The sequence below is a fragment of the Pelobates fuscus genome, chromosome 9 (assembly GCF_036172605.1).
Source record: "Pelobates fuscus isolate aPelFus1 chromosome 9, aPelFus1.pri, whole genome shotgun sequence".
NCBI lineage: Eukaryota > Metazoa > Chordata > Amphibia > Anura > Pelobatidae > Pelobates > Pelobates fuscus.
This window is the reverse complement of record NC_086325.1, coordinates 76,196,017-76,209,907: the sequence shown is the minus strand read 5'-3', so window position 1 is coordinate 76,209,907 and position 13,891 is coordinate 76,196,017. Positions and strand designations below refer to the sequence as shown.

Here is a 13,891-nt window from a genome sequence, read left to right as displayed (position 1 = left end):
CCATCGATGTTCCCAGCAGGCATAAAGGCAGAAATGTAATGAATCCTTCTACAAAAGATTGACAATGGATGGTCAAACATTGTGCACAGACTGATTCTATTACAAACATAAAACAAGGGGATATTCTTTTTTGTCCCGAAATGGCAGCTAAATTTGATCAATGACTGAACACTTAAGAGTAAGCAGCAAAGAAATACCAGTCCATTACTCAGAATTACATTTTCCAGAATTAAATAAAAGATCTCCTGTATGAAAAGAAAAATGATGATGGGAATAAAAGTGGTTATTTTTTTTTCTCGTCATGTAATCAGATTGCGCTCCCCACACCCAAAACATACAGTTAACATTTAACACAACATAGTGATGTGATAGAATTTATATCAGTGAATTTTTCATTGGTTTAAAATGTCTTACTATTATCAGAAGCATGACGGCTAAAGCACAATTAGCGGTTTTGGAACATTAGCTATGTCTAGGCATAAAACAACAGTTGAGCAAACATTGTCATCAAGGTGTAGAAATCAGAATTGTATCTGATTTCAGGGCACAGATTAAATAATGCTTTTGGAGACATGGCTTCATCAATACATACAGCATTGTAGTCCGTGTGTTTACCCAATACAGAATTCCTATTGTTAGATCACAGACATCTGTCGGAATACGATCTAGGAAGATCAACAGTCGTCGTTAAACCTACTTACTTTTAGATTGCTTACTTCTCTCAAAGCATTACAGATATTCTCAAAGTCGGTGTGAATTAAAACAGGCCAGCCTGCTAAGTGCCCTCATATAACTGACAGAAGAGATGCACAGAACAAAATGAATAAATGTCAACCTAAATCTGGACAGCCCTGGACCTATGGCACTCTAACGGTTATTACAGAAGAGGAAATGATAAAGGACAATCAATCAAGATGTCATTTCTCACTTAATTATTTTTAATTTTTCCCATCAAGTGTGTTTGGGTTTTAAAAGGCCAATGATTATCCAGCATCAGTCTAACTCCTAAAACAAAGGTCCATCCCTTTTTTCTTGAAAGAGGGTAACACAAGAGTGCCACTGTATGTCTGCAGTGCTGTTTTCCAGTCAAACTCTACTGTCCCACCCAAAGAGAGGGCCTAGACCAGACATCTATAGTCTGCAACAGTAAGCACCTGTCACCACATTTATATAGTTCTTAAAAGCAGAATGTGTTCATGAATATCACAACAACTATAGCGTACTTGCTGTAGTTGCTGTGAAAGAGCACTGTTTATAGAATGTTTTTTGTGCTCTCCCTTGTAACTTGTAGGAAAAAAGGTCTATGTAATCTCTATTGGTTCTCTATGTTAAGAACTATTTGAGAGGTTATGGAAGAGACTATCATTTTTAAATTGGATTTTCTAAAGATGGAATTTTATGGTCCCCCTGTTTTCCATGTCTTGGCCGGATACACTGCTGCCTCCACTAACATGGCCCGTTGAAAAGGAAAGACCCTTCTATTTTCCAGTAGGTATAACTTAAAAGATGATTTGGGACAAGCCCCTACCCTCTCTATAGAAGCATGTACAAAAAGTCACACCTCAAGTTCAGTTTTACAGTCTGGTGACTTTAGGTAAACTGACCCCTTTAACCATCCTCTGTACAGAGACAGAGAATCTGGAGAATTTACAACCCATATTATCCATGATGATGTTTACATGTTCCCAGTTTTCTATCATATTTGGTTAAATTAACCACCTGGAGCATTTTTGGTCTTAACTATTTGGATTATGTAAATTACCTTACATTGTGGAACCAGGTGTATTCAGAATCATTTATGTATATATACACACACGAAACATATTAGTATATAATATATCTATAGCATAACCATATAAATATATAGGTCACAAATACAGTCAAAACATTTTCAGATATTTCAAACTGCAATGTATTTACTGGAATAGAATGAAGCTTTGCTGGGAAAAAAAAAAATGTCCCTCTAAACTTGAAACATCTGTTTTTTTTTATCTTTTTATAAAACCCCTTTTCCGTCATTTATTTATTGAATTTTGTTTGCAATAACTAGTGTTAAAGGATTTTCTTTTAGCGAATGACTTTCAATGTTGTTCTACTTCAGTAAAATAAAGGGTGTGTGAGCTATGTAATAGATATTGTATAACAGCAGCCTGCTTGATTCCATTTTATATTTTTGTAAACAAAAAACAAAAAAACTCCTTTTGCATTAACAGGTAAAAGGGAAATAAAAACCAGTACACTGATTGAGTTACAAACACGCCACAAATTATATTTATTTTTATTAACGTCCAAGTATTTTGTCATTAAGACTTACATAATATTTGGGTTCACCAAAATAAACCCAAAGAGGTTGTATAAAATGTAACATACAATTACGCAGTAACGTTTCATTCTAAGAAATATGACAGTGGAACAGAAAAGTCATAACTATGCAGCTCCACACAACAATTTAATAAAATATCTCAAAAGCAGAGGGATATATAGTGACCAATTTCAGTTGCAAGTCATTCCATAACCTTCTGAATGCCACAGACTGCACTATGAAGCCTTCTCAATTTCAAAGATGAAACGGGGAGAAATCACCATGGCATCATATTAAGTCAACATTTTCACCTATTTCTTAATTACTTTACCATGTAAAGGTGTAAACCATGATGTCCAACCTTGTATACATATAAAAGTCACATAGTAAAAAAATAAATAAAAATTATATATATAAAACAAAGGATGATACATAGTGACGCAATAAAACACAATTAAATAAAACGTATATCACAAAGGTTAAGTTGGAGGGGGTAGGGTTGAAGTAATGCTATGGAGACTTACAGTTAGTGGGAACTAGCTTCATGGAGGGACCTGCCTTTAAGGTGTTATAGACATGTAACTCCCAATCACAGGCAGGTGAACACACTTAGGTACATTGGTCTACCATCATGCATTGTTTCCCCCAGTGGTATGATGCTGTTGTCATGAGACTGCAGCATTGTTATTGTGTCTCTTTACTGGCCATTTTTTACCCATGTTATTTTCTACTCAACCATCCTTGGCCCTCTACCACTAAATTATGATAACACGCCAGTACATGGAGGACATTGCTGGCCTGAAAAGCGATATAGGAAAAATGGAATGATGTTTACTTAAATTACAATTCTTAAAAATAAAGTAGAGCAATAAAAACAAACAAAAGGTGGGGAAAAAAAAGTACAAGAGGAAGGAAACATTTTTTTGAACCTGTATATGCCTTGACATTGTTAGGTGGTCTTATTTGCAAATGGCCTGCTAAAATTTGGAACATTTTCTGGCACATTTGATATCGTATCTGAAAAAGATTTTCTACGCCGCTTCTCTAAAGACGGCGACCATTTTCTTTAAATGCCATAACTTGAAATCGGCATAGTTCTAAAAATCAGCATTATAGTTAAAAAAATAAAAATAAAAAAAAGACTGATACATCACTGTTCTACTAGAATTCCGATAAAGGCCTAAATTCCTGGAACTTTAATCCAGGAAGGATATTTCAGCCAAATCATAATACTATAGATACAACAGAAATCACATTCCATTGGTGTTGGCCATTAAAAAAAAAAAAAAAGGGCTTTAGAAAAGAATGCGTAATTAACAAAAATATATTTTCATAGGATTTAAACTTTAAACTTAACAGTAGTGTTTGTGCATTCTACCATTCTGTGAATAAAGTATGCCACGACTATGTAATGCTAGTAACTCCTCTGTAAACACTTCAACAATGTCACTTTACGATGTTCTACAACCAAGATGTGACTGACTTAGCTATTTAGTAGAAACATCTTCACACAATGAGTGTGTTCACAAGGCTACAGGTTGTAGCACTTCATGATACATGGTATCTCGAAGATGTGTTTGCACACCGTCAAGTCACTGTCCTGAGGTCCCATAAGTTGAGTCTTCACTAAATTCACTTGGACTCAACTTTGAGTTCACTCTTGAAACAGGTGGAATGGCCCTTAGCTTTTGTTTGGGTACAGTCAGACAAAAATATGCAACTATTAATCTCTGGGTATACATATGATTCGAGATTCTGAGGAGACTACCAGCAACTGACTTTAGGAATATGAAATGAGTTACCATATGCAGCACGTGGAATGTCAACATTTGAATCAATGTGCTAATCTACAGTACATAAGTAAGAAAGAGAAGAAGAAAAAACAAAACAAACAAAAAAACACCTTTTGAAAAGGTTATATTCCACGCCATAAGTCACTTCTTGTAGATTGGTTAGAAGGAAGTGCTCTTGTGGCAATTTGACAAACTACACATGAATCTGATTAACAATGATATCTCATAAAAGGAGTACAGGAAGAAAATAGCCCATTAAATTAACAGAAAGAAACCTCAAAAAATGTAAGGTATATCTAATAGATAACATTACAAAACAGGGTGCAAATGATCTTCATTGAGATTTGCAGGTGTCAAGACAACCACTTATAACCGTACATTACAAAACAAAAATCAAATAGTAAAATGTACATTTTTTTTTTTTTTTTTTTTTTTATCAACTTTCCATAGGAACAAAATATTTGGCTATTTGACTGGTTCTCTTAGCAGTATATATACTCTGAAGAACCAGCATGAATACTGAAAACATGCATTAAATCTTGCACTGGTGTCCTAACCCATTGCACCTATTAGTAAATTGAAGGGTATGGGTGCTAAATGGGGTATATAGATTATAATGAATTATGAAGTAAATTGTGAATTAATTCTCTACTCCACTACCTACCGAAAAAAGTCCATTATAAATGCAGAGTAGGCAGGGTATAATCTATGTACATATACAGTGTAACTATTTATGCACTCCTACCTGCATACTGAATAAATTGAGTCACACTATACAGTGCAAGGAAAAGAAAACTGCAACGTTTGAATAGATTAATAATGTGACTGTTTTTTGTAAAATATTTCTGTAGAGAAAAAAGTACTACTATAGCATGGCATGTAAAAAGTAATTATCCATCTATGAACTTCAAACACCAGGATGATGGTCAATTTAACCCATTCGTAGCTGGAAAGTCACAATTTGTTAAAGGAACGCTATAACAATTGTAATCCAAACCTGTATTCCCAACACTATAGTGCCCCTGTCTCTAGTTATATACAGCCCCCCTCCCCATTTGCCATAAAAATGTATAAAATAAAGCTTTTACTCACTTTCTTCCCCTCCCTCAGCCATGCTCATTTGTATGCTTCCCGCAATGTCATTGAGGATACATAGCTTCCTCTGGCAATGGTCCCATCCAATGCTCCTCACAGAGGAGCATTGGGAGCCTGATGTGCATACAATGCTTGTCTTAGGAAACCATTCATTCCAATGTTTTTCTATGAACTTCTGCATCGTGTAACAGAGTTTTACTCGGTCAGTGCAGAGGAAGAGCCTCTAGTGGCTGTTAGTATGGAAACCACTAAAGGCGTCTTTAAACCTTCAAGGTTTCTGCAACACGACAATGTTTTTAAAAGTACAGGACCACTGATTGAACTGAAGTGGTCTGGATGACTTTTATGGTCCTCTAAGCTCTGTTCTAAAGCCAATAGTGTAAAACAAGCAGCTTTGGAACCCAGACCTATTATTAAGTGATAGGTGTTTCAATGGCAGCAAAGGAGCAGCAGAACACATCAACAGTTAGCAGTTGAGCAAAATGGCTGCTCCCATAAAATGTAGCCATGTGATTTACACATGGAATATACCAGTATTCAGCAAATAGTGGTGTCAGTTAATGTAACGGTGATACTAGACATTTTGCTGTTTAATTTCCCTTAAAGTGAATCTTCTATTTGTTGCATAAAAATATTCTCCAAATTCTATTTTATGCTTTATTTCTTTTCTTTCAATTGCGTTGAGTTTTAAATATAAATGTTGGCACAATTTAGCATTATGGGTATGCTTCCTTCCTAAAGGCACAATCAGAATATTATTTTACTTGCAGACTTAAGGCAGTCTCCTTTTTCCTCACAATTCACTCCACGTAACCTTATTGTTAGCTCAAAGCTTGTTGAGATTTTGACAGTGCTAACAGGAAAGGAAGCCCATGAGGGTAAACAGTACCTACATTTACACATTAAAAACAATTAAATCAGAGCCTACAAGCAGAATTAGAAGTATTTTATTATGCAAACAATAAAAAGATATAAAATATATATGCTTTACAATAGAATATTTGAAAATATTGCTGAATATAGAATATTTCAGTTCAGTGAAGGGTGAGATATGCTATAAATAAATCACAGAGAGCAGCAAAATAAAGGTTCAAGAAATACAGACAAGTTCTGAATCTGAGAACTAGAGATTCCTTACTCTTCACAAGCAGTAAAATACATAGATACATAAATAAGTCTTTTAAAAAAGTACTCACTACTCTAAAGTAGAATCAAGACCAATACAGCACAGGCAGCAAAAGTGTCTACTGCCCAGTGGCTTTTGACATCTCTCCCACTGACCTTGCTTTGTTACTTTAGTGCAGATACAAAGATACAGTATCAGAAATTCAGTAATTTAGCAAGAATTATCATGCAACAACACAAAATAATATCTAAAAAAAACAAAACAAAAAAAAACATGTAAAACCCACACTTACAGAATGGTTCACGGCATGTTGAACGTCTGAAAAATACTGCTACGTAAGCATTTCAGTGGCATAAAATCCTCGATAATGCTTTTGCAGTGCACAACTTACAAGCACTTCAATAACATCAAGTGTCCATTTAAATAATTCTTAATGTGAACATAAAGTTAGTTAAATAAATAGAATGCTTTCAGTTCTGCACATTAGCTATACAGAGCTATATATACAGCTCTTTATATCTATATAAAGTTAACTTGAAAAGGTCCTTATTTCATAATATAAACTACTTTGCCCAGTCATAAAGGAGTTTTATTTGACCTTGTCACTGCTGGCTAGACCTGCAACTCGAGTTTTTCTAGAATATACAAAACAAGGAGCTTGCAGGATCTTCTTGCAGAAAAGAGGGTCCACACCTTGGGCTACAACAAAGTGACACATAGTGTCACACACATAGCAGTGAAAATGCATTGCTCTAACAATACCCAATCATTATTTACGTCATATTTGTTATGTTAAACATATGTATATATTTACACACACATTTTCCTCAGTTTTATTTTAAATACAATCAAGAAAAAAAAGATACAATTTGTATCAACAAACAAAAGGTCATTTCTGGTTATGCGAGGTGGTAATTTGGCTGCCCTCCCCTGTTGGCATTAAGGTGGCACACTTGGATTGGTTAAAAGAGACTCTCAATGAATAGGCCCACCGTCAGATTAAGCAATCTGAAAGTAATGGTAATGCATTTAAACAAAACAGCTAATGTTTGTGTGTTTATATAGATGTATATAAAAACACACACATACCGATATATTGTTATTTGACACACATTGACTAAATTATATTAAGCAATCACACTATAGCTAATCATGTAGTAAAAACTACAGCAAAGTCTTGTTTGATTTAGGTGACTCATACACAATCTATCTTCAGACATATGCGGACTACAGCCTTGCCTCTGATTGTTTGGGGCTGAAATAATTTGAATTATTTTTGTAAATACAGTGAACGATAAAGACAATTAGACTGGCAATAAAATTGCCATCTGAGAACTTCCAATTAGAAACACGACTATTGTATCAAAATTAAAACTATTTCACAATAATGCAGGCATAATATGAATATTATTTACATATTCAACTTTTTCCATTTATTCCAATGGATTTGATTATTAAAAGAACACGTCCACCATTTTTATCTTATGGGATAAAATGATTCTACTGATCTTCCAGCTGTATCTTTGAAAAGTACATCTTTTGCATTCATTTAGCAATATTCAAAGCCCTGTATTTTTTTTGCTGTTTATTTGCATTGTGGCCCTTCATTGTGCCCACCATGCAAATCACAGACAACGGGGAGAACTGATAGAGCAGCCAAAGGCCCATCCTCAGAAAGCCAGAGAAAACCCTGACGGTAGCTAGACGTTCCCTTTGTTTCACAGTAAGAAACATTTAGGCAGTTATCACCTTCTCATGAAGAAAGAAACGGGCTTTCAATGTGGTCCTTCCACACTTTCATGATAAAAAACAAAAAAACAAAACAAAAAAAAAAATCCAAGCTGTAGTCGACAAAAGTCCATAGCACAGGTATACTAGCTTTGGATCGTCATTAAAATTATCTAGATGATACAGATTGGATTCTTTATAAATTTAAACACGAGAATGCTTATGGATCAGCAACCTGAGTAAGAGCAGAAAAACAAACAATAAAAAAGTGCCCAATGAGGCAATATTTTTTTTTCTGCAGGTTTTCCTCTTATTTATGCATTAACACATAGACACACATTTCTCTAAAACAAAACAAAAAAGTGCAACTTCTTAGCAATACATTGCTATGAGGACTTGTGGGAGGATGTGCTGCTTCTGAAAATAATTCCATAACCTGCTTGGAAAGAGAAGTGGCATATAATATTGGCCATCAGGAAACACGTCTATTAAGGAGAAAGATGTCGTATTAGTGGCATTTATCAATCTATCTCTTAGAGATAACATCATTTTTTACAATAGATCTCAACCTCATTTTTCAAGAATCAACAACAGTACTGATTCGCAGAAATGAATGGTCCATCTCAAATAATTTAATTGATCGGCGCATGTTTTAGTGGGCACAAATATTGTAAAAATCTGGGTTTAATCCTGAGAGTAGACATTAAGTACCACTGATGCATCACACACTGATTTTTATTAAGATCTGTTTTTGATTAAAAAGTATAGAGGGAAGTATCTATACTCATGTGACTAAAGATCAGTCCAAAAAAATTAAATTGCCCCCTACTTTTATGTACCATTTTGTTTTCTTCCCTAAATGCACTCTTTATAATATTTCAAACCTACATATTCATACCAAAATGATTTAAAACCTAGATATTATCAAGCAGAGTGCTAGAGAGAAGAAACAAAACGAGTAATGGAACCACCGACTGGTAAATGTTTGTGATGACTGCCAATTTAATTAGCATAGCATAAATGTTGTAGAACAGAACTATTGATTGATAGTGATATAAATATCTGAATGCAGGGCAATACTAACTTTCTGTGGTTGTCCTATCACAGACTCCTTTATGAACTCTAGATCGGCTCATTGAGAAATTTCTGCAAGGCAGGTGCTCTGGGCCAGTGCCTGACACATGAGTTTAGCTACATGGACCTAAAGCACCAGAGAGTAAGAGGACCGACTATCTGATTGACAGCCAGGGAGATGTGATACGGTTAATTTAGAAAACTGCCAATTTTCTGATGAAAATAAAAAAAGACATACTCTTCACACACAAAACACTTGGCAAATTAAGTTTTTTTTGTGTGTGTTTGGAGTGTTCATTTAATATTTATTAATTCAATTCCTACAACAGCTTAGTTTATGGTTATATATATATATATATATATATATATATATATATATATATATATATATATATATAAATATATAAAATAGGGAGCCTAGTGAGAGAGAGTGTGTGTGTGTGTGTGTGTGTGTGTATATATATATTATATATATATATATATATATATATGCATGTACACACACATAAACATATACACACACTTGCAAAGAAGCACTTATTCAACTTGAATTATTATTTAAATATTTAAATATTAATGCAAGTCCATTGAGTACTTCTCTGCAAGTTTGTGTAGCTATTTGACCAGAATAGCACTGTAGCATTTACATTTCTAAGCCAGCGAGGGCAGAATATTGTGATTGTGTGTGTGTACACAATATCACAATATCATTTGTTAAGTACCAGTGCATGGCCCACCTCACATGCCTTCGTGTTTCTGTATTTCCCTGATCTATGAGTCATAAATGGGTATTTAAAAAAAAGTTAAATGTTGGAAAATTTTAGATCATAATATTGCACCTTTATATGAAATGAGGCATCAGAAAATAGTGTAGTACTAAACGTACCTCACAGCGAGGACATCACAGAATGTAAGCCTCATCAACTAGCAAAGAGGGGAAAAAAAAGAAACTAGGTCATTTAGGGTTCAGTTTGATGATGGTAATGATGTAAATAAAGCTCATGGAAATTGGAATGTAAAGGCAGGAATACAGCATCTTTGCAGATTAACAAGAACCGTTCCCACAGCAATGAAGGCTGATTGTCGCAGGAAAAAAACAACATACTGTTAAAACACTACTATTTTAGTATACATGTGTGTGTATATATATTTATACACACACGTATACTGATTTTAAACTGCAAATACACGAGTATGCATGCAATATAATTGCTAACAATATGAATAGGTGCTTCTATATACAGCTGGAGAGCCTTTACACAACTTAATGCAAGGAACTCCGGTGCTGTAATTAAGTGCTGGTATCTCCAGCATTTGCTAGGGTTAACAGACTCCTTCCCTCCTCTGTATTCAGATTTGGAAGGAGAACCATTGCCCACCAAGGAAACTCTGTGGTTCAACCTGCCATGCAGGTCTAGCAGGGATATATACCTGGGCAATAAAGCATGCACTCCTCCAGGAATGCTTTTTAAAAATCCCTAACCGCAGCTTTTACAAAAAATAAAATAAATAAATTAAAAGTTTATTGTGTTCAGAAAATTTGTACCATGGCAAATTGCTCAATGGGCCAAACTAAGCGAGAAAAGGTTTTTAGTAAAACACTGCCAGCTTTCATTCAGGCGACATGATCAATAGATACTATTGTCCAGACATTAATTGTGCTGATTAGCAGTGTTGATGACCCGATCTTAACCTGGAAACTATAACAGCGGCAAGCTGCTGGGCATCTGTAACATGTGGATTCTTTTCCATGACAGAAAGTACCACGCTAGCCGGAAAAATGTTGCACAAATTTTTGTAGGTTTGATATTGGTGCTCAGGAATTATGTGTTGTTCCCTAGGTTCACTGGACATTACTGGCCAGTGAGGAGACCTCCAGAGCTGTTCCATTTTTTCAGGCATGCTTCTTACCATGACTGGTTCATAGCATGGCTGCATTAGGTTGTTGCTCAATGGGTAAGAGTGGTAATTGTAAGAGTCAGTAGGACATGGTAAAGGGTCCCAGCTGGCATGCTGTTCACGGCACAATGGAGGTCGTCTTTGCCTCATGGGGTTGCTCTCGTAGAGACGAGAGTCCGATATGCTGTCCATTCTGGTCATTACCAGTGCTCTTCCAGGCTGAGCGTTGGCAGATGGATGCATGTTCTCCGGCACGGGATAGTCTCCAGGACAACTAGAGCGTGCCCCCACAAGGGGATGCTGAATATGCAGGGCCAAATGTGAAGAGGACTGCTTGCGTGGAGCTTGCATGATTTCCTCCTGCCCATAGCTCTGTACTCTGTTAAGTGGTTCATGGTAACCATGAGTAAACTGTTGCAGACGATTTTGTGGTGGAGGTCTTGAAGGTTTCATGCTGTCATCGGGCCCTGGGTCTGAGATGCCTAAATACAAGTCACTGTAAGAGGAATATGAGTCACTGTTCATATGACTCATGCAACTCTCTTGACATGGACTGGAGTTTCTGGAAAAAGCTCCTCTGTCTTGTTCTGAAGTGTAATAGTCTGAGCTGTGCATACTGCTGATACTCAGATTGGAAAAATCACTCAGCATGGAATAGTAACCATGGTCTCCCAGAGACTCATATTTTGGATATTCCTCTGTGTAGCTCACAGAATTACCGTGACTGTTGGTTACCAGAATCGGTGGGTAGTGGACACTTGACATATGATCTAAAGAAGACTTTTGGTGAGAAAACTGTGATGACCCAGGCACAGGGCTGCTGGCAGATCGAGTATTCAGAGCACTTACAGCATGATTTTTTGAAGGAGGAAGGATTGGGACACTCAGGGCAGACACCAAAGATGGCACAGAGCTTGCTTCTGACTTGCGAGCCGCTGAAAGCCTCTGCTCTGGTTCTACAGGTGCAGAGCGAATACTGGGGTCTGACTGTCTTTTGGGGGCAATGCGTTTAGTTTCAACACAACCCTCCCCTTTGGAGCTGGATGATCCAGTGCCACATTTCACCAGTGCCCCTTCACTCATGGTTTTGACAGCGGATAGTTTTGCACTTATTCTGAGCTCATCTGCAACAGATCTCAAAGGCTGGTTGGCTCGCTCAGGGTGGTAATATTTACACTTGTGTCCATATGTACATTTTTTTCCTGAAATAAATATGAGACAATTAACATCAGGCAGCTATTTGGACCAATCTTTAATGCAATTTTTAAATTTAAATATGATTTCTGCAACTTCCTAAAATGTACCGGTAAGTTTAGAATATATATTCTGTCCAGCTAAACGTGTGGTCTCTGAGTGGCAGAGAGAGCCCCTGATTTTGTCACAGTGTTTCTAAATGGTTTGACATCAACCTCGGAATATAGCTCAGAAACACTGAGGTGTAGTATTCAAGTTTCTTAGAGTTTCACTTTATTACTTTTATTCTGAGTTACAGTTTAGCAAAACTAAACCTCCTCTGATAATTCCTGCAGAGTGAAAAGTTACATAGAGTTTTAAACACTATGTAAGAGCAGCAAGAGCTTTAAGAAAAACAAAGAATATTCAGATTATAGGCAAGTTTATTTGTGTCTGGCCTATTGTTAATAAATGTTTGATAGAATTTAATATACTGTGTTATAATTAAACTGTTCTTGATACAGAGGTTTTAAATATATTGTAATTCAAGTATGACTACCAATAAAACAAACTGGTAAAGGAAGTCTAAAACAAATAAAACAGAATATATCACATAGAAGAAGAAGCAGGGAATCACACCTGGACAGTGAAGTATACCTATTTGCTTACCATAAGGACATGGCTGCTTCTTGTGCTCAGGAATAACAGGCTTTTTACGAAGGAAATTTTCCAGACTGGGGCCATGCCTTCCTAAGGGATCATCTGGAGGCATAAATCTGAAAATAAAGATGTGGCCCATTTTCAGTGTGAACATACAAGGTATTAAGGGAACAAAAATACTAAATACAACATTAAACCAACTTCCATGTCTGAATTGCATAAAAATGTTGTGATGTAATTCCAGTAAAATACAAGTTTAGCAGGCTAAGATTGCCACAAGGCATATGTATGTATATGTGTTTGTAGTATCAGTTAGTTAATAACACGTAGCTAAGATACTGTCATCACTGTACTGACCAGGTGCAGGAATGTAAGAACTGGAATTACGCGTCCCTCTCCTTTGTATCAGATGAGCCACGTGGTTAGACCGGATGGATGAGTTTAGACTCTATTCATTAAATAGGTTAAGGGTATGTGTGGGTGTAGTTAATTGTGGGAGGAGCTACAGTGCTATATAAGGAATGTACTCTATGTATTCAGTACTCAGACTTTGCTGTATTTTGGTGACGCTAGTCCCTCTGAGTCCCGATCGGTGATCCAATAAAGAATCTCTTCCTTCCTGAAGAAACCTGTGTCCATCTCTCTGTGCTTGGCTTCCGTCAGTTTCTCCGGTATCATTTGGTGCATTGGCCGGGAAGCTCATCGTTCAACGGTAGCTGAGAGGCAGAGGCGTGAGACGGTCTATCTTTGCCCACGTTCTCTACGGCTGCACCCCTGAACTTCTGCGTGGACCTCCCTTCGTCTCGGCGCCACTGGTCTGTTGTCCAGGAGATCATCGGCCTCTACGTGAGAAGTGCTGGGGTGTCCCCGTCGATGAGTGTGAACTCAGGTTCAGGAACGAGGAGGTAAGATAACTGCTGTTTTAGACGGCAGGACCCGCTAGGGGTATACCGATTGTGCGGTAGGCCCAAAGGGGTTTTTGAATCTGTATCTGCCCCCTCTGTCGGAGGGAAGGAGCGAAGGCGCACCGCTCGATCGAAC

General features: G+C 36.7%; 1 protein-coding gene across 1 annotated transcript in view; it reads right to left on the bottom strand.

Moving 5' to 3' along the window:
* Positions 1–10,335: 10,335 nt before the first annotated feature.
* ZC3H12B (zinc finger CCCH-type containing 12B) overlaps positions 10,336–13,891 on the bottom strand; it is a 77,522-nt gene continuing 73,966 nt past the window's right edge. Inside the window, exons 5-6 of the mRNA XM_063430977.1 lie at positions 12,860–12,966; positions 10,336–12,219 (exon numbers count right to left, since the gene is read on the bottom strand). Coding sequence (XP_063287047.1) covers positions 10,784–12,219; positions 12,860–12,966 — 1,543 coding nt within the window. The 3' untranslated portion in view covers positions 10,336–10,783. The remainder of the gene's footprint in view (positions 12,220–12,859; positions 12,967–13,891) is intronic.